This window comes from Marmota monax, unplaced genomic scaffold, assembly GCF_021218885.2.
Source record: "Marmota monax isolate L192 unplaced genomic scaffold, Marmota_monax_Labrador192_F-V1.1 WCK01_AAM20220418_F8-fsc00095, whole genome shotgun sequence".
Taxonomy (NCBI): Eukaryota; Metazoa; Chordata; class Mammalia; order Rodentia; family Sciuridae; genus Marmota; species Marmota monax.
In genome coordinates, this window is record NW_026695244.1 from 83,558 (window position 1) to 105,377 (window position 21,820).

General features: G+C 44.2%; 1 protein-coding gene across 2 annotated transcripts in view; it reads left to right on the plus strand.

Annotated features, from left to right (window-relative positions):
- Positions 1-21,820, plus strand: part of LOC124105785 (aldehyde oxidase 2) — a 77,854-nt gene that overhangs the window by 13,920 nt on the left and 42,114 nt on the right. Inside the window, exons 8-17 of one of the 2 annotated variants that reach the window (XM_046463128.2) lie at positions 70-162; positions 5,033-5,184; positions 6,693-6,786; positions 9,655-9,764; positions 11,165-11,349; positions 12,068-12,251; positions 14,191-14,283; positions 15,307-15,476; positions 16,644-16,758; positions 18,709-18,831. In XM_046463128.2, the coding sequence (XP_046319084.2) occupies positions 70-162; positions 5,033-5,184; positions 6,693-6,786; positions 9,655-9,764; positions 11,165-11,349; positions 12,068-12,251; positions 14,191-14,283; positions 15,307-15,476; positions 16,644-16,758; positions 18,709-18,831 (1,319 nt within the window). The remainder of the gene's footprint in view (positions 1-69; positions 163-5,032; positions 5,185-6,692; positions 6,787-9,654; positions 9,765-11,164; positions 11,350-12,067; positions 12,252-14,190; positions 14,284-15,306; positions 15,477-16,643; positions 16,759-18,708; positions 18,832-21,820) is intronic. The other variant, XM_046463129.2, reaches the window with a different exon arrangement.

Genomic DNA, 21,820 nt, shown 5'->3' on the forward strand with positions numbered 1-21,820 from the left:
GACTATTTCAATGCAAAAAATATATATATTTTTTTTCTTTCCTGCCTCTAAAATATATTCACCCCTCAGGACCTGCAATGAAATCTCAAGGACACTTCCACCCAATTCTCCTTTCTCCTGCTAGAATTTCTGAGCTGAGTGTAGTGATGAAAACAAGTGATGGTAAGTGCCCGTTCTTCTTAGTAGATGTCAATGAAATGGTTCCTGTACTAAGCTTACACCTGCCAAGTAATTCAGAGCCTCCTCATCCGGTTGTATTGTCTGGCCTATTTCTACCTCTTTTTTTCTCTACTGTGATAGTACATCTCCATCGATGCACTTGACTGTCAAAAGCTTTGCAGGGAATATGAGGTATCTGAATGTCATTCAAGACCTTGCGCTCACTTACAGGAGTCTTACCTACAAAATTCCATGGTCTCAGAGACAAAAAATTTACAGTATCACTTTGATGGAGATAGTAAGAAAAAACAAATGGAAAGGGGGTGAATGCAGGGGAAAAATTGGAGAAAGATTGTCTGGCATTCTCTTGCTACTCATTTTGAGGGAACAGTGGCAAAAGACCAAGTGGGACAAAGAAAACTCTACAGGCAAGCACCCCTAGTCACTTACCACACCCCTAAGTGTTCCACTAGTGTGGCGCTCTCTATCAGAGGAGGAGGGACCTGCAAAGTAGGAAGAAAGCATATAAGATTCACATTCAAGATGCACAACAAACCCTTTAGAACACACACACACACACACAAAAAAAACTTATTTTACACTTTTCTTCATCCTCTGGAACTACTAGTCCTGTGCATGTATATAAATGCTCAGTCAATAGCTGATAAATGAATTAATGGAAAATATAAATGTATGAGTGGGTCAGGAACTTGAATGTAAATGGAATGCAGTAGAATAATGACCTTCTTAACCTGGGCAACAGGAAGGTTGACAGAGCTGGAAGCTCTAATTAGGAATGACTCTAGCTCGCCCTGTGTTGGTGGGGACCAGTCGTGAGCAGGGGAGGGGGCCACCACAGCTGAACCTGCTGTCCAGGAATCCTCTCTCTCTGGTCTCTCTGGTCTCTGGACCAGCAAGCCTGTTCTTCCCTGGCCTGACCCCATCCATTTCCAAAAGAAAGGACCCCTTCTTGGGTTTTGCCCAGCTTCAGTCTTTGGACAATTCAGGTAACATTGCTGGTGTGAGCAGAAGGAAAGGAATGAAAGAATGAGTGGATGGGGGTATAGACAGTAAGTCCAAGCAGAAGGTTAAGGCAGGAGGCCCTGGATCATCTAGGAATTATTTAGCTCTCCTGCTTTCAAACTTCTCTTTAATACTGTAACCCTATACTCAAGTCTTAAATAATACAAGTAAATGAAATAGGCCACTCTGCTTAAAGAAAGGGGAAGACTTTCCCCCATCCCTTCCTATCCAAAGTCCCTCAAATCTGTTCCAAGAGGGCCTCTGGACTACAACTCAAAATCCCCAGTATAATCCAAACCCTTAATTTTATAGATGTAGAAAGAGATGCAAAAATAAAGATAGTCTGTGGTCCCCAGATTGTCTCTCCCAAGCCCACCCCACCACCTGTTTAATGACCATTTATTTTGACTGCTCAGTTTGGTCTCGGGTTGAAGTTGAGCCAGTCTGAAATCTAAGCCAACAAAGAGCATGAGTGCCCTCTAGTGGCGTCTAGGAACATTTCCATGCTTCTCAAACTTTTCTTATGACCCAGGAAAATGAAAGATATTCTGGAGTAAACTGGAGCCGGATGTGCTCCCACAGCCCCCCTCAGGAAATAAATTTATGTTACTGTTGTTATTTTAACTTAAATATTTATTCAAATTTTTTATTTTCATCTATATACAAGACACGTCTGGCTCAGTGTCCTTTTCTTCCCCCTGAAAATCTTTCATCTATTAAGTGCTCCAAGAAACCACTGCACAGGCCCATGGACTCTGAGATGGGTGGAGTTCAAGTGAAGCCCCCTTTCTGAGAATCAAAGACTAAGCCCTGTTCAACTCCATTAGAATGCAAGCTAGGTTCTGTGACTAGAGAGGGAGTCAAATATAAACACAACTATAGAGAACAGGAGAGCCTCTCCCAGAGATGCGGCCATGTCGGCAGTGGAGACAGCCAAGCAAAAGCCCTCAAATGGATTATCTGGCCTCAAACTGAGCTTAAAATATTTTTAGAACTCTGAAGATAGGACAGACAGATGGACTTTCACTTCCTCCTGAGGCTGGACTGCCAATTTCTACTTATGTCAAAATAGAGGTGGTGATGCTGGTCTGCATGAAGCCTCGGACCTTAATAACACCAACAAAACCTTTTGCATGTTTGTTTCCATACTAAGAAAGCTCAAGTCTTCTCTTTGAGGAGACGGAATTATATGACTGGAAGCAAACATAGTTTTCCTGAGATCCTGCAAAGATAAGGCCAGGGTTTTTGCAGAAGTTAAAAATCAGCCCCCAGCAGAACCTATGGTGACAAGGAGACACAGACCATCACTGATGTGTCTGGGTGGGAACAGATCCATGAGACTGCCTTTCATGAGATGCAGAAGCAGGAAGAGGGCAGAGACCCCAGGCTGAGACATTCCAGGGAGGAGGGATAATTCAGCTACTTTTAGGCAAGAATCACTTAGAATAAGGATATTAAGGAGCAGCTGGTGGTCTCCCTAATTGATTGCATTAGCTCAGATTAGTGAGGCAATGGGGGTGCTGTGGGTAGATGTTGGCAGAGGTAGAGGAAAGAGCGTGCCCAGGACATTTTTAATATTGGTAAAACAGAGCTGTGTAGAAGGTTGAGATGTACCCAAAGATTAATCAAGATAAAAATCCAAGCCCAACCTGAAACCTGACAAAAACAGATTAATACTTCCCAATCCTGCCAGTGATGTCAACCCCACCAGTGATGTCTAGGGTTTCATGCTGCAAATCCCAGGGTAATGAAGGATTCATTTTAAAAAGGTTGGCTAAGTCATCTCCTGAAGGCTTGGGTGACCGCTTCAATATATATATATATATATATATATATATATATATATATATATATATATATATATATATATATATATCAGATTTTCTTTTTTTATTGGTATGCTATCATTACACATAGTAGGAGATTTTTTGTTGAATATTCATATATGCATATAATGAGCCTTGATTTGAGTCCCTTATCCCAAATGAAGAGAAACCCTGCAGTTTGGAACTAATATCCTACCAATCCTGTGGCAACAGTTATCAAATATTGAATTACTTCCTGGACAGTTAGCAAGCAGCCCATTCAGTTCTGTTGGATGCTGTCCCATTGCTTCCCTGTCCCCTCCCCAGGGAGCCCCACCTTCTCCACACCCAACACCACCCAACCTAAAGCCTAGGGCAGCTGTTTGCTTAAGCTGTGTTCATGGGGCCTCGCTGGTGCCTCTCACAGAGCTCATTATCAAAGATTTTGAGCATCAGGTACCTGTAGAGGGACAAAATCTGAAGTCAAAGCATCATTGATTTTAGACAATGACCTTGGGAATTGAATGTCATAGAGCCAGGCCCATTTTGCCTGTCCCCCCAACACTCCCCCACACACATACATACACAGTATGCCAATCACTATTATAATGAGTTTTTCAAAAGTCTTAGAGCTTACTCACAAGGCAACCAAGCATGTCGTGGGAGACTCAAGTTTCCAATTCACCTCCCTGAGGACAGGTTTAAAGATATAATGAGATAAAGAAGCAGGGTGATTTAAGGTGTGGGGAGAGGTGATTGGAGGTGAAGTGATCAGTGGTCCCCACGTGCATAGTCAAACCTCATGGTTCCTCATGAGCTGTGTGTTCAGAAAATGGCAGCATTAGCATGATCTGAGGGTGGAGCTTCCAGCCTTCTGAGATCAACAGGTCACTCATTGGGCACCTACACAGACCCAAGTGAAGCTTTTGTGGTTTCAACAAAAGCAGCCTGAAGGTCCCTGAAAAGGAGCCTCAGCAACCATTGTCACCAGGACCCATTGTCATCAGGACCCATATGTCAGAGGTGTTATCTATAAGCAAGGCAAGGAGAGGCTCAACATAGAACTCCACTGTGTGAGTTTTAAAGCTAACTAAAGCCAATAACTAGGAGAGGAGCACAGGGACTTGGAGTCAAAGGAGGAAAACACACAATGGGTTGGTTAGTGTGAAAGAGACTCGGCCAGCTGAGTTTGTTGGCTGGTAATTATCCATATTAAGGCTTTGTTCCCCCATGGAGTCTTGGAGGCAGAGGTCCTATCCTTTTGATAGTTACATTCCTGAGAATGGCTCTCAGGCTCTTGAGAGATGCTTCTGAGCTACAGAAGATGCCTATCTCCAATGTAAGCCCTGCTTTTGGTAAATGCCCAGCAAATGGCCATGGCCATTGAGCAAGGGCTCCTCCATTCTACAACCTTTGCCAGTGTTAATGCCATTAGGTGTACCTCTTAATCACACAGCAACTTGCACAGCTTCACCATGATCTGTTAGAAGGGAGTCATGGAAAGTTCTCGTAGGATCTACTGCTGACTGTCGTCTCTGGCATCCCTTCTCTCTAACCTCTATTTCCTCATATCTGTCAAGAAAAGGGTGTGATCCAGGGTTTCCCAGCCCTGGTTGCACTGGAGGTCACCTAGGGAGCCTTTTAAAAATCCCCATGCCCATTCAGGCATGGTAGCACATGCCTGTAATCCCAGCAGCTCAGGAAGCTGAGGCAGGAGGATTGCCAAAGCCAGCGTCAGCAAAAAAAGAGGCACTAAGCAATTCAGTGAGACCCTGTCTCTAAATAAAATACAAAATAGGGCTGGGGATGTGGCTCAGTGGTCGAGTGCCCCTAAATTCAATCCCCAGTAACCCTTACCCTCCAAAAAAAATCCCCATGCCCAGAGACTCCAATTCAATTGATGTGGGAGTGAATGTTGGTGCCCTTTTTGAGTTCCCGCTGACCCTCCATGGAGCCAGCTGTAATGGCCGAATGCTAAGACCCTGGTACCAGGATTACAATTCTATTGCGTCTTCCATGTCACACAAAACCAATTCATTTTCCAGGACTAACCATTGGTGCTGCCTGCAGCCTGGCCCAGGTGAAGGACATCTTGGCTGAGAGCATCTCTGAACTCCCAGAGGAGAAAACTCAGACATACCGGGCCCTTCTGAAGCACCTGCGGAGTCTGGCAGGCCAGCAAATCCGGAATATGGCGGTATGTTCCCTGCTTTCAATCACTGAGCACACCTCGCCTCTTTCTAAACCTCACTGAAATGTCAGAATACGTGTTGGCAGAATCAGTATGCCAAAAGGTCTCGGCAGATTAGTAAGTAAATCAATATTTAAAATTAACAAGTATTATTTAATAAAATATCCAGAAATGAGCTATAAGTCAAATTTAACAGATGAGAAAAAGCATGTCATGATTTTGTTACTTTCAATGGCAAGCCTGTCAAAGAACCTAACTTATTCTCAGGTTGCATTAATAGAAGCACCAAGGAGGATAGGCTTCTCTGGAATATGCAAACCACAAGTGGAGAATATTGATCAGAAGAATGGAAAAGAAAAATGGTTAGGTTTTCAAAATATACATGCTCTCTCTGCTGCATACCCTAGATGGTGTTATTATCCTTGGGGTATGGGGAATCAGGGGAGGGCACGTTTCCTTTGAAAAAGCTCTCAAGTGATTCTAAAGAGTTCTGTCCCCAGTCAGGAACTCTGACTAAACCCCCTAGAGATGTTAGCAAGAGAGGGTGGAAACATAACAAAAAGGGATGGGGGTAGACAAAGGGAGCATGAGAGATACCTTCCAATATTTATAAATCACTGGGGACAGATGTGCTTTCCATAGATCACAAAGGGTAGAAATACAGCCCATAGTTGTGAGTCCAGAAAGGCATATTTCAGCTCAGGGGGGGAAAAAATCTTGAGGATGAAGGTGTTCATAGAGGAGTAGGTTGGCAAGGGATACCCTGCCCTCACCTATGTTCTAGCTCAGACCATGGGACAACTGGGAGTTCCTTGTGGATCCCGTCACAGTGCAGGGAGGAGAGCACTGTATTGGCTGAGCGGTCATTTTCCTCCCGAGTTCTGAGGTGCTACAGGCTCCATCAGATCTGAGTAAGGTCTCCCAAGCAGAACCAAGGGACAATCCTGTCCACAGTGTGGGTTCCCCTGCCCCCCTAATGTGGTCCACATGAAGACTGGTTATTCCAGAGCTCATGAGCATGAGGATGAGATCCTGAGTATGGAGGCAGGCTGGCAGCTCTATGGCTGTGCCTCAGCTACTTGCACTGTCAGGGTTGACCACCAAGCCAAACTGCTTGGGTTCGAATCCCAGGGTTGCCATGTCCTAGCCGGGGACCTGGGTCAAGTTTCAGGATTTCTCTGTGCCCTAGTGTCTTCACCAGTAAAGTAGGGATAACAGCCTCCATCCCTCTGGGTTATAAGGATTATTGCGTGAGTAGGCATGTCAGTAGACATGTGAAACATGCCCAGTGCTGAGGAAGGGTCAGTTATCCTCACTTCCTCTTCCCATCCAAAGGAGTCAGAGTGGGGGGGCCTCCCTGACACCCTGAGCTGAGTCCCTCTGCAAGGAAGGAAAGGTCCAAACTGCCCAAGATGCCCCTTCACCCCTTCAGAGCCACTGAGAGGACCATAAGCAGGAGCCATGGGGTGGAAGAATTGAGAGAGACTGACGCAACTGTAACTTTCTCTTCTTAGTCCTTAGGGGGTCATATTATAAGCCGGCATTGCTATTCGGACCTGAATCCAATTCTTGCTGTGGGCAATGCCACCCTCAATCTGCTGTCAGAAGGTAAGCGACCCCTGAACACTCTGCACACCACCTAGAGATTTAGTGTATTTTTCATGAAATTTTTTAGGGAATTACTTTTAGTCAAGGCCCAGGTTCCTGGCTGTCAATTCTCCATGGGGAGAACAGCTCATGGGGGATGGCACACTGATGTGAGGGGCAGCTGGAGCTTCCTTCTGACCCCCCACACAACATGTGTGCACACACAGTCCAGGACCACACCCACACTTAGCCTGGGTGTTAGCTCACTTATTTGTGCTTGGCCAGCAAGCACCAGGGGTGGCGTGTAAGGCTGGGGTGAGAGTAAGGTTGCAGTGAGCACCCTGCCTGTGCCCAGGGGACCACTCCTTGCTTCCTCCTCCTCATGGTCCTCCTCCACCAGCCCCCAGTCTGAGGCTCCCCACATTACACTCTTCCCCCTCAGGTGCTGTGTAAGAAGCCACGAGTCTGATGAGGAAACACAGCAGATGTTTCAAGGACATCATGGGTCCCTGGGGCGAGGGGGAAAGCAGTGATTGATTCTAATTGCTGGCTGAGAGGAACAGTTCCTGGGGGAAGCTCCCTGCTAAACCCCCATCCCAGTTCCCCAGGTGCCCTGTGCACTCACACTGCCTCTGGCTGCCCCAAGGATTCCAACACCCCCTTGACTGGAGGCTATCTCCAGGCCTGGCTGTGTTGCACACTTGACACATCCCATCTCTGAACAATACACCTCCCAGCAGGAAAGATGGGATGTGGTCTCAGTCCATTTGTGCAGCTATAACAAAATACTGAGACTGAGTAATTTACAAAGAACGGAAACATATTTCTCACAGTTCTGAAGACTGAGAACCCAGTCTCCAACATTAAGTTGCTGACACCTGGGAGGGGCCTTCTTGCTGCATTTTCCCGTGGTAGAAGATAGAAAGGCAAAAGAGAGTAAAAAGGAGCTGAGCTCATTTTACCACCAATCCCACCCACGAATGTGGAGCCTACAGGCCTGATCATTTTTGTTGTTGTTGTTGTTCTTGTTAGTTATACATGACAGTAGAGTGCATTTTGACATATCATACATACATGGAGTGTCATTTCCCATTCTTGTGATTGCACATGATGTAGTGTTACACTGGTTATGTATTCACATATGAACATAGGAAAAATATGTTTGATTCATTCTACTGTCTTTCATTACTGCCCCTCCCTTCCCTTCATTCCCCTTTGTCTAATCCAAAGTATTTCTATTCATGCTCCCACCCCATTTATTGTGTGTTAGCATCTGCGTATCAGAGAGAACATGGCCTGATCATCTTTTAAGGGTCACATTTCCTGTTTTTTGAGAGGAGTTGATTTTTTGGCTTTTTTTTTTTTTTTTTTTGGTGGCACTGGGGATCAGACATAGGGTCTGTGCATACTGTGTAAGTGCTCTGTCACTGCTATACCTACAGTCCAAGGGTCACATCTCTTAATATCCTTATAACGATAATTAAATTTCATGGACTATGTGAGTTTTGGAGGGGACATGCTTTCCGACCATGGTAGGTGTCACTCCCAGTCTGTCTGATTTCCCGTTGAGTATGCACCCTCTCTTCCCTAGACCATTCTGCCTTTCCCACAGGGCCTCCAGCTCTAGAACTCCCCTTCTGCTTCCCTCACCTACAACCTGTCAATACTCACTCACTCCCTCTGTCCCTCCCACTCACCCAGTGGGCCACTGACTAGCTGGCACCTCCTTGGTGCTGACAGTGCCCCAGGCATAGAGGAGCAGTCACAACCTCTGCCCATGCGGACTTCCAGTGTATACCCACCCAGGCATGACATGCCTCCCTGAGGTTACTGCTGGCCAACATGGTTCTACCCCTCAATGCTGGGAATTCAGATGCGATGAGGAGAAGCTTGAGGACTAAAGACAAGCATTCATCCCCACATCACCCCATTTGTCTTTGAGGCCTGCAGTGAGGAAGGAGAGGTAGGGTATACCCTGTTGACCAAAGCCAGACTTTTTTCTGAGTGCCCCAGGTGTATGGTCTGAGGTGACCCAGCTCAACCCCCAAAGACAAGAGAGAAGCCAAGACTCTGGGGCAGCCCAGTTACCATCCAGGGCCTTCTCCTACAGTGGTACTAACTGTTCTTCTACCTGGGTGTTCATTGTTGTCTTCAGCTTATGGCCTCTGCTTTCCTAGCTCAACCAAAGCTGTCTCTGCCTCAGGGGTGGTAGGCCCTGCTCCAGGGAAGGTAGCAGATCATCCCACTGAACGAGCAGCACGGCAGGTGGGCAGAGATCAACAGGGGCTCTCATGGTGTTCCCTGTCTCTCTCAATATACCTGCCTTCCAACCCACATAACACTAATGGTGCCAGGAATGGAACCCGTGTCCCTCCTGGGCTGCAATTTTGACCCCTTCTCAGCACATCCTTTAGTGCCATAAGCCAGATTTCCAAGCCAGAGGGCATGACTCTGATCACCAAAAGGTGACAGCTGAGCTGGAAGGAGGTTTTACACTCTGCTCATTTTTCTTCAGAGTTTTAGGTATCTGTCTCTGGAGCCAACAGCAGCAAGAACAAAAAAGCAAAACCAATGATCTGAAGTCTGTTAATAATGGAAACAGCCCTGTATCTGCTTCAGTTAGGTCTATGCCCCTATCCTAAGCTGTGGCGGGTTCTATTTAGCCAGCCCCTGCTGAAAGACCAGACCATGTGCCTGGTAGGCCTGTAGCACAGGTGACCTCAGTGCTCAAAGGGAATGGGACCCTGGTGATGTGCCATAGACTCAGACCTCTGCCTCGCTCTGTGCAGAGAAAGGGGATCTTCTGTGCTCGCTGCCAACATTTAAAAGTGCAGAATAATCTTGCTTTTCTGGCTGTGACTGTGCAAAAAATATCATTTTCTTCCACAGAAGGTACACGGCAGATTCCTCTCAACGAACACTTTCTTGCTGGATTGGCAAGCGCAGACCTTAAGCCAGAGGAGATTTTGGAATCTGTGTATATCCCTCACTCTCGAAAGGTAAGAATTCCCACTGCTGTTTTTAAGTTGTTTTTCCCTTTTCATAATGGACTCCAGTCATCTTTGGAAATCTGAAAACAAATGGAAGGAAAAATAACTCTGTCCTGAAAACCTGGCTCCTGTCCCACTGTGGATTGGTTCAGCACCACGGCCCTCGGACAGCCTGGAGCCAATAGCTCCAGGATGTGGATTTGAGGTTGTTGTTTCAGCTGTTGGGTGCAGCCTGGCTGAGGACCTGGGTCAGGCTTCCATGCCCCTGCGTTCCCAGGGGTCAAGGCTGTGGAAAGGAGCTTCTCTACCTGACCCACAAGGAAATGGAGTCCAGAGCTCAGCCTCCGCATTCCTCACCCTTGCCAACCCCAACAGTTCGTAGAAGAATGAGGATCCCCAAATGTTTGCTAGCACAGGACCCTTGGAGTTGATGTGGCCACATGGGTGGCTGTGGAGGTGATCCCTGCCCTCACTCTCTGTTCCTTTACCTGTCCCCAAAGCTGTACCTAAATCCAAGAGGAGAGTCTTTCCAGAGAGAAGGGTACAAGACACACACACACACACACACACACACACACACACACACAGACTCATAGCAATCTAAAACCAGGAGACAGGGCTGGGGATATAGCTCAGTGGTAGAGCCTAGCATGTTCAAGACTCTGGGTTCAATCTTAGCACAGAAAAAAAAATTAAATAAAAATAAAATCAGGAGGCAACTCAGTTTTAGAAGCTTTTGGAAGAGAAAAACAGGCAGACTCAAACATGAGCACCATTGGACCAGCACAGATGGAGAAGCCCTGCTGGGCACAGGCTGTCTTCATTGGCCTCACCTAGGCACACCAGCGGTCATGGCACCAAGGGGTCCACTGGGCAACCATCATCCCCTGCCCCTGCTCCTGATATAGGGTTCCCTAGTCCACAGCTGGAAAGCTCCACTCAGCTCCCCTTTGAGTTTTGCCAAATGAAAAAGTGATTTTTTTTTTCCTACCAAAAAAAAAAAAAAAAACCGAGTTGTGTCTCTGAATGTTACAAGCCCCAGTATTCTTAGGGCTTCTCTGTCCTCCTGGGAGATAAAGGCAGCTGAAGCCTAGAGGGAGGAGCTCCTGCAGATCCAGCACAAGTTCATGTCCCTGATGCAAGTTTCTGCAGCATTCTGTGTAGAGCCATCCCAGGCTCAAAGGGAAAGTGCACAGAGACTCCTGATCCTTGAGGTGTCTGAGATAGGTCTTGGGAAGGACATTCTCACCTCGAACAAGAAGTCAGCCCGGTTGTCCTCCAATTGTGCTAAGTGTTGTCTGTGTCCCTTTTGAGTGATTCTAAGTGATTTAGTAGAGGCACCAAGAAGCAGAAACCATGCTCTTCGTTCTGACTTATCCGATAACCCGAATTGATTTTTGTCTCCACAGTGGGAATTTGTGTTCGCCTTCCGTCAGGCTCAGTGCCTGCAAAACGCCTTGCCCGATGTCAATGCTGGCATGCGAGTCCTGTTCAAAGAAGGCACAGACACCATTGAGGACCTGAGCATTGCCTACGGAGGTGTAGGGACTGCTACAGTCAGTGCACATAAATCCTGCCAGCAGCTCCTTGGCAGGTAAGCAATGAGCCCTGCACCTTAAGGGTGAAACTTAACATTGAAAAAACAAGTGGAAATTTGGCATTGGCAAGTGTTGATAAAACTCTGGAAAGATGGAAACTCCTACTTATAAAATCACTGCTTGCTCCTGTATTTTTGCTGAATGAATTAAACCTTATTTGACTTGGATTAATTGGATGCCACTCTTTGGGTAAGGGACACAACAAAAATAGCCCAGACCCAAGTTCAGCCAGCAGGCAATTATTCCCGGTCTGGCTGTCATTGTCTTATGCAAATCAACACTCAGCAAGCCACAGCAGTGTCCAAGCAGCACCTCATACTTCTACAATGTGGCACACGCAATTTCTTCCTTAGCAAAGACAGTATCCAGTTCTGAATCCTGTTTGGTTCTTAATGGGACTGGCCTAAACGGTCTGTTTAGTACTTGTTTAGTTTAGTCTGTTTAGTTCTTCTATCTTCTAGCTCTGGTACTTTCTTGATTTATGTTGCAATGGAACAGGTCCCTTACTCACCCTGTCATGATAGTTGGGCCAATTGAAGCAGCCTCCCTAGGCCTCAATTTTCCATAGAGGTTGGATAAGGTGATATCTAAGTTTCCTTACAACTCTAAAAAAGAAATTCTGGGATCTCTAAAATGCCACCTTCTGGTATCTAGCATATGCCATGCAATAAAGACTGCCCTTTAACTGTCTCCTTCCTACCTCTGTGCTACCAGGCACTGGAATGAGCTGATGCTGGACGAGGCTTGCAGGTTGGTTCTGGATGAAGTCTCCCTCCCAGGCTCAGCTCCGGGTGGCAAGGTGGAGTTCAAGAGGACTCTAGTAGTCAGCTTCCTCTTCAAGTTCTACCTAAAGGTTTTGAAGGAACTGAAGATCCTAGTAAAACAGTTCTCTGTGCCTGTAAGTGCTCTAATGTATTTTGCTAGCCATCCTGTAACAAAGCACCACAGACTGGGTGGGTGGCTCAAACAACAGACATTTATTATCTCACCAATCTGGAGGCTTAGTCCTTGGTCAAGTTATCAGCAGGGTTGGTTCCTTCTGAGGACTGTGAGTGTTGTCTCTGTGCTCTTGCCTAGCTTCTGGCAGTGGCTGCAATCTCTGGGGTTTGTTTAGCTTATAGGGGAACATCTCTAATCTGCCTTCACAAGACCTTCTGTCTACATGTCTGTGCCAAATTTTTCCCTACTGATAAGGACAGCAACCATATTAGACCAGGACCCATCCTCGTGATCTCATTTTAACTTGATGACCTCTACAGTACACAGACTTTACCTTGTTTGGATAAGGTCAAATTCTGAGATACAGGGGATTAGGACTCCAACTTATAAATTTGGAAGGACAGACTTCAATACATGACATCTGGCTCTTATTAGCTCCTTGCAGCCATACACCCCCAGCTTCCCTACTGCTTTTGTTCACTGTCTTGTGGGCAGTCTATGCTACAACCTGTCACCTGTTCTGGGCCCATCCTGTTCCTGGGATTCAGCCCCAAAGTGCTACATGAGGCTCAGGGTACCAAACTATCTTCAGGCCACAGTTCACCGTGTGCCCATAGCACTCAGATATCTGGTGCTTCCTTTCTCCAGCAGCATACAGCTTTTTTCTTTTAAAATAAATTTGATTGGCCAGGCATGGCGGCACATGCCTGTAATCCCAGTGGCTCAGGAGGCTGAAGCAGGAGGATCAAGAGTTCAAAGCCAGCCTCAGCAAAAGCAAGGTGCTAAACAACTCAGTGAGACCCTGCCTCTAAGTAAAATACAAAATGGGGCTGGGAATGTGGCTTAGTGGTTGAGTGCCCCAAATAAAATAAAATTAAAATTAAAATACTTGGTTGATATATAATTTACCTCCAATAAAATTCATTGTTTAAATTCAGTGAATTTTGGCAATGTGTATACCTACATAGCCACCACCTCAAACTAAACATAGAATGTTAATTCCACCAGCCCAACCCAGACGAGGCAGTCACTGATCTGCTTTGTGGCGCTATATATTCATTTTGCTTATTCTAGAATTGCGAATGCAACATTAAATGTAAAATAAAATGTTATTTTTCAAAAAGACCAAAACTGATCTGTTCCTGATGCCCACAATCAGATTAAATTTCTGCAAATTAAAAAAAAAAAGACCAAAACTGATGTATATTGTATACTATTATACTAATATTTAAGTAGCTTTCTAGATTTTCTGATTGTAAAATTCTGGGGAAAATTTTTACTTTTCTTTTTCTAGAATGAATTAAGCAAAGTATCCTTTCTCTTCTCCTCCTCCTTCTCCTTCCCATCCCCTGACCATAATTACAACTTTTTCCCATGATTACAACTCTCTCCCAACCCGGTACTCTGTTCCAGCCACCCTTACCCCCAACAGCCCACTGTTCTAAAACATCTGCATTTCAATGACTCAGATGAAGACCTGCTATTTAATTTCTGAGTCAAGACACTTGACATGTTTCACTGATGCACGGAGCAACTTTCCCTATTCTGCTGTTGTCCCAGAAAAGCAATCAGGACTTGGGCCTTTTTTGTAGACAACAGCTTATTCTGGAATGGCTTATCCTGTCCAACATTTTCTCCCCACCACCCATAGCCTCTGCCCCAGCTCACCAGCTGGCCTCTCCCTCCAGGTGACAGGGAAACAGATTCAAACCAGTCAGGCCAGGTCCTTATTGTGTGGGAAAGGACAAGGGTGTGGGGGTCATAAAAAGCGAAACCCTGGGGCTCACTGTGGACTTTGGTTATGTGAGAGTAACATTTGTCAAGTTACTCTCACATAAACCCAAACCCAACTTAATCTAGACTAACCAGCCTCTTTTCATTGTGCTGAATCATCGCAGGGCAGCAGTCGTTATCCGGAAATTTCAGATGGGTTCCTAAGTGCTCTGGAAGATTTCCCAGTCACAATACCCCAGGGAGTCCAAACATACCAGGTCCGTGAGTCTCATTTCACAGAAACCTAAACAGGAAAAGATAAGCTGGAATTGCACAAAATGAGCAAGTTTTTCAGAGTTGTGATTTTGAGTTTTGACTTTCCAGTGGTTCCTACGTCCAAGTCAGGGTGACTCTGGAATCCAAGCTCAGGCCTAAGCTGCCACTAGATGTACTTAAGGTTGACTGATCTACAGACTATAATTATAGTCTTTTCAAAGAGATGTTCTTTGGGCATTTGTTTCATATTTACTCAGAAGTGCAGCTGAGCAGAAGGTTCAGCCTCTGGCCCTGATTGCAAAAGTTTAATCACCAATCAGCAAGCAAGAGCCCTTCAGGTAACTGAACTCACTCTTCTGGAAGGACAATTTAACAATTATCCATTTTTACTGAAGCACAGTCCCTCCCCTACCCCTACACACACACACACACACACACACACACACACCTCTTCCCTGAGAACAGCTCCAGAATAAACTCTTAAATCTTTCTCTGTCTCCTTATACTCCTGCTGATGTCTTTGTGCCACTTCCAGGGGTGGCCAGGACATCGTAATCTGGATCTGGGGGACTCCATAACCAATCCCCTACCCTTTACCAGAGGCCATGAGGGCCAATACTCAGGCTTCTGACTTGGATTTTGGTCCCTCATTGGGAACTAAATCCCTATAGGCCTTATCTTGATTCTTTAAATGTGGACAGGTGGATCACTAGACCTGTGAGCAAGCAGAACAGGGAGACCCTCTAAAATGATGGCACCACAAAAGGAGAAGGTGGAGTGCCCCTTTACCTATTTCACTGTTTTGCCAAAGGCTGGCCTGCCTATGGCATTGCCACATAACTGAATGACAATTCTCCAGTCTAGTTACAACACTAAGTTGTCACACTAGTCATCTGACCTGATCCAGTGCTCTTTGCCTGAGAGTACCACCCAGTTGCTCAGTCCTGAATCAGGAGTGCCTGTGATTGGCCAGGCCACTTGTGGAGATATAAGGTTTTTAGAGCAACCCTTGTCTTCCTCTACAGAAAGTGGATTCTCACCAACCTCTTCGAGATCCAGTTGGACGCCCCATCATGCACCTGTCAGGTCTTAAACATGCCACGGGGGAAGCCATATTTTGTGATGACATTCCCAGGGTGGATAAAGAACTTTTCATGGCTTTGGTGACCAGTACCAGGGCTCATGCAAAAATTATGTAAGTAAATCAAAAACTTTTTAAAAGCATAGCTAGGGATTCCTTCATAAGAACTCGCCTGTTTCTTCTACGATGTCATATACTCAAAGATCCTACAATGAAACAAATAAAGAAAAGGTCACAAGGCCCCAGAGGAGGAAGATTACTATCATAAAATAGAGATACAGTCAGTCATAAGCCTCTTGTTTCCTTCCTAACCTCACAAGACGTGTCCCTGCTGTAGCCTCAGACTGATCTCAAAGGAGTATCTCTGATGCAGGGCTGATATGCAGCTGGTGGAAAACATTGTAGCACACTTCATTATTCAACAATGACCAATATTCTAAGCTTCCAGAGAAGGTCCCTTGCCAGTCACACTGCCCCTCCCCTAGCACTTGTCACCCCCTACACACAACTGGAAGGTTACTCCCTAGCCCAGTAGGGGGATCCCCTGAACCCAACTCCATGGCAGGCCCATTCTGACTAATCAGGGTGAATTCACTGTTATATGTTCTTATTTTCAACCATGTTCTGTTATGGGGCAAGATGCTCAGAAAACACACCAAGTCCCAGCTTTGTCTGAATTGCAGAGTCTTTATTAGCTGGCCAGTGACTGCTCCCTGCAGGACCCCAAACTGTCTCTGCAAGGAACAGCCTCAAGCCTGAGGGTTTTAGGATATTTAGAGGCAAAAATCTTATCCAGGTTGGCATAGCTGCAAGCAAGCAGGGGTACAGAAGCTGAATTGAGCCATTAGGGAATGCAATGCCCATAATCATAATTTCATTTCTGGGTACATTGATATTTCCCACGGGACTTTGCATAATCATAAGAAGAAGAGAAGTGGGTCAAAATGACCTTAGTTGAGTACAAATTAAAGAATGGTTACTAATGTCTAGACAATCAATCTCTGACAAGGTCTGATGTCCAAGAAAATTGGGATCCAAAAGAGAAAAATTTTACATTCTATAAGAATTGCCATTTTATGTTGCCAAACATGCTATGCTAAGCAACTATTGATAGGTACAAAGACAGGAGTATTCCTATGGCAGAAACATTTCTTTTATGACATGGAGTCTCAGGGTAAAATGAAATCCATTTGGTCATTGCTCATATAGCCTGGCCCATGAAAGGTTTGAAGCCCTCAAATCTTGCTGATTTCTACTTCTTAAATATCTCTTTATTTTCAGATCAATAGATTTCTCTGAGGCCCTTGAACTACCTGAGGTGGTTGATGTGATAACAGCTAAAGACATTCCAGGCACCAATGGTGGTGAAGATGACAAATTGTTGGCTGTAGATGAGGTGCGTATGGAACACACCTTCCCAGGTGACTTTGGGCAGATAACCACCAAGGTACCACCTTCAGCTGCCCCCAGCTCTTTCTACCAATGGGAGGTAGAAGTGCCACCCACTAGCTCCTCTTTATCTCTAACCTTGTTATTCAGCACTACTTTTCTGGAGTCAGGAAATAATTTAGCATAAGGAAACATTACAGTCAAAATTCAAGTACCGTATGCTCTTGAGACCATTTACCCTCATCTGAAGACTAAATGTGGGGCTAGGGTTGTAGCTCAGAGGTACAGCGCTTGCCTAGCAAGTGTGAGGCACTGGGTTCGATCCTCAGCACCACATAAAAATAAATAAATAAAACAAAGGTATTTTGTCCATCTACAACTAAGAAAAAATATTTTTAAAAAGAGTAATTGCAAGAAAGTTTTCTATATCAGGATAGAATGCCCTAGAAAGATCTAGAAAAGAGAGCACCAGGGGCTGGGGTTGTGGCTTAGCGGTAGAGCACTTGCCTACCATGTGCGGGGCCCTGGGTTCAAACCTCAGTACCACATACAAATAAATAAAATAAAGATATTGTGTCCAACTACAACTAATAAATAAATAAATAAATAGAGAGCGAGCACCAAAAAACAACCACTCCCTCTAATTTGTTCTGAATTCCCTTCCTTCCTGAACCAACCCTCTTCCCGGGTCCCACCTTCCTTCATACACTCCATTTTTAATAAAGTTGCTCTTATTGTCTCTGACTTTTTTTTTTCTTTTTTTATTGTAGTGATAGGGATTGAACCCAGGGCCTTGTGCTTGTGAGGCAGGCACTTTACTAACTGAGCTATATCCCCAGCCCTGTCTCTGACTTTTTAATTCAAAGTTAACAATTATTTATTGAGCACTTGACTTTGGGACCAGATAGTCTAGGTTCCTGTTCCAGCCCTTCCACTCCATAGCTGTGTGCCCTTGGGTTTCATGATCTGTAAAGAGGAAATGAGCATAGCACCCACTTCACTGTGTAGTTGTAAGATTTAAATGAGTTAATACATTTAAAGTGCTTTGGACAGTGACTGGCATAATGAAGGCTCTAGTGTTAGGTATTACTGTCATCTCTCAATGAGACCCAAACAATTTCTCCTCCAGCCATGGAGGTTGTTCTTTTAGTTGAACTCCAGCTGAAAAGGTTGGCTGTCTAGAACTATGTTAGTCTGCTTGGGTTACCATAATAAAATTCCACAGCTGGGAGGCTTAAACAGAAGTCTAGAGGCTTCCTCTCCCAAGTCTAGAGGCTAAGTCCAACATAAAGGTGTTGGCAGGTTGGGTTTCTCCTGAGGACTCTTCCCAGCTTACAGAAGGTAATTTTTTTCAGTGAATCCTCGCAGGCATGCCTTTTCTCAAGAGCATTCCATTCTCAAGGGTGTATCTTCCTCTTCTTATAAAGACACCAGTCATATTTTAGTAGGGTTCTGCCCTATGACCTCATTCAACCTTCATTACCTTTGTCAAAGTCCTATCTCCAAATACAGTCACATGGGGTGGGGGTGGGATAGGGCTTCAACATGTAAATTTTCCAGGGCAGAGATGTGGGGGGAGAGGTTACAATTCAGTCTACTATAGGAGTCACATTGAACAAAAAATATTTTGCTTATCCTTTAACTCTAAAGTAACATCTGTGAAAGAGATACATGTGAACCAAGCACAACAGAGGACACAGTAGATTCAGTTCACAATCAATCTCATATCTACTCTGGGACTTATATTCACTGAGCAAAATAGCAAATGGAGCTGTCTATATTATTTAAATTTTACATTAGAAGTTTTTAGAAGTTTGAGCCAAACACATATAGTTGAATGAGTCCAATGTGGTTATTATTGCTCAAAAATGACATCTAAGATACCAGGCATTGGTGAAGTAGAGCTGCCTATTCCTGCCCTAATGTTCTATCTGCTTTATGCATGTACTTTCCACAGGTACTTTGTGTGGGCCAGGTTATTTGTGCTGTAGTTGCAGAGACAGATATACAGGCAAAGCAGGCAATTGAAAAGATAAAGATTACCTATGAGGATCTGGAACCTGTAATCTTCACCATAGAGGTAAGCAGGGCTGGCAGGTCTCACACTAAGATTGTAGAATCAAAAGTGCCTTTGTAAATATCTTAATGTGCAATACTGATTTAGGAATTTTGGAGAGGAGGGGGATTGGCTTTCCCTGGAAAAGTAAGTTTTCTCTGGAAGATATTACTTGTATGAACTGAAATTATCTTTGACTCCAAGGAACATTTTTTTAAAAAAAATCTCAGTGTACAAGTTTTTGTCTCACATTCAAAAAGTCTAGCAGTGGTTTGTCTAGGGCTTATGTGGTATCTTAATCTGTTTTGTGCTGACACAACAGAAATCCTAAGATGGGTAATTTATAATGAATAGAAATGTGTTTTTCATGGTTCTGGAGTCTGGGAAGTCCATGACTAGGTGGTTGCATATGGTGCTTCATCATCCCATGGCAGAAGGTAGAAGGTCAATAGAGGGTGCATGTTCATGTGTGAGAGAGAGAAAGCAAGAGAAGGCCAAACTTGCTTTTATAACAAACCCCCTCTCTTCTTGATAAAGAACCTTCTCATAATAACCGCATCAACTCATTCAAGAAAATAGAGCCCTCGTGACCTGATCAACTCTTTAATTTGAAGTGCCTGTCTCACAAGACTATTGTATTAGGGATCGGGTCTCCAACACATGGACTGTGGGGGACATATTTAAGCCATGCATATGGGTTCTTGTGTCAGGGATCCAGCCTCCTTCTACCTAGTCCCTCTGTATGCATGGTTTCCATTCTTCAGGTCACCTCTGGTCCTCAATGGCTACTGAAGTTCTGGCCATTAAACCCACATTCCAAACAACAGAGAGAATGAAGTAATGGGGACAGAAATACCCCCTCTCTTTCAGGACACTTCACAGTTATAAATGCCTAATTATATTTCATTGATTAGAACCTAGTCACGTGCCACACCTACCTTCAAGGGGAGATGGAAAATGTAGATTTTATTCCATGTGGCCATGTATCCCCTAAAAATTGGGGATTCTATTACTTGTGGAAGATAATGAGAATGGATATTGAGAAAAATAATGTTTCCAAGGTGGAGCCCAAAAGTAGTGAGAAATTTATGGTGGAATTTCATGGAAATTTTACACTCTCAATTGGAGTCTATATAATGGACTTCAGATGATATTTCCAGGAAAGCGAATGGAGAACACAATTCAAGTGAGGATGGGTATGTTAGCTCACTTTTCATTGTTGTAATAAATACCTGAGATAATCAACTTATAAAGAGAAATGGTTAATTTTGGCTCACAGTGTCAGACCAATTCATAGTCAATTGGCCCCGTTGCTTTGGGGCCTATGGTGAGGTAGTATTTCATGGCAGCAGTACATGGTAGAGCAAAACTTGTGGCTGAGACAGGAAGAAGAGAAAGAGGAAGGGACTACAGTCCCACAGCCCCCTTCAAGGACACACCCCCAGTGACCTAAAACCTTCCACTAGGCCCCACTTCCTCAAGTTTCCACCACCAAGCCTCTGGGGTACATTCTAGATCTCAACTGCAGCAGCTAGGATTTGCAAGTTCTAAGAGACAGGTTCAGAACTAATTTGTTTGTGTGCTTATGACAGGTCATAAAAAGTATTGAAGACCCTAGTGAATCATTTGAGCATTTTAAAATGTTCCTAAAAGGTACAAATTGCTCAATATTCAAATAACTTTTAAAAAGTATTTCTTAATATTTCTAAACCAAATTAACTCTGCTCCAAATTCCCATTTGCCAAGTTGGCAAAGAGTCTAGGCCATTTTTCTTGGCTCACTCACTTTCCCCAGGTTGTCCTAGGATCTTATTACAGGTTTTTGAAATTTCAAATTGAACCCCATTTTTACCAAGGGTGAAATTGCACCCAGAGGATACACCATGAAATTTTCTGAGATTCAGAGTGTATAGGGATCTAGAGTTTCCTCAATAGGATGATCCAGAATCAGGAAATAATTCTTTTGTGACCAAAAGCAGGTGATAAGAGTCATATATACCAATACTGATTCATCCATCTATTAATTTGTTTATTTATATGAATCTGTCTTACACAACAAACACAAGGTGGTGTAGAGTAGTGTAGAGTAGTGGTTAAAAGGACAAGTGCAAGAACCAAACTGGGAAAATTGAATCAAGGCTGTACTACTTACTAGCTGTGTAACCTTAGGCAAGTTACTTAATATCTCTATGCCAGTTTCTTCATCTGTAATCTGGGGGTAATAATAATATGTCTCATCATAAAACTAAATGAGTTCATATGTACAAAGTGCTCAGAACAGTGCCTGGCTCATAATTAGCACTCACTAAAAACAGCATTTGTAAGAAAATTATATGCCTTGATCTCATTGAGTTAGAGCCTGAAAATCTCAGTTACTATTTACAATATGGAAATAAACATCCCTGTACATGCAGAGAGTGACTTATTGAGATCTCAGTATAGCATAACATGAAATTTTCAACTATATGATTTGGTTTTTGTGGCTTTAAGAAATCAGGTGTTCATTATGAGGCAAGATGTTTCTGACAACTGAGCCTGGGCTTGAACACTGCCTCCCTCACTTCTTTGCAGCATGACTTTGAGAAAGTTATTTTCACCTCTCTAAGCCCAGTCTCTTTGTCTAGAAAATCAAGATAATCATGAAATTAATGTGAGAAGACATGTAAATATACTGTTATTGTACAGTGCATGGTGCAAATGTTATCACTGTTATCATCATTAGCAAGAAAGGCTGTGACTCCTAGGTTTGGGGAGTCTAAGAAGGTAGCAGAGGAGTGTCCTTCTGAAGTAATGGAAGACAGCTTGGATCCACAGGTTAAGTAAGGATCACCTGCTGGTAGGTCAGTCCATGGAATGGAATGGCATCCAGTCTTCATGTGTGAATCAGTTCATCTTATTGTCATCACCAAAACAAAACAAAACAAACAACACACACCATGGAACAAAGAACTGGGAAGGCTCTTGTGATATATCCCAGATACTCAAAGAAATGAACAAACTTTCTGTATTATTTT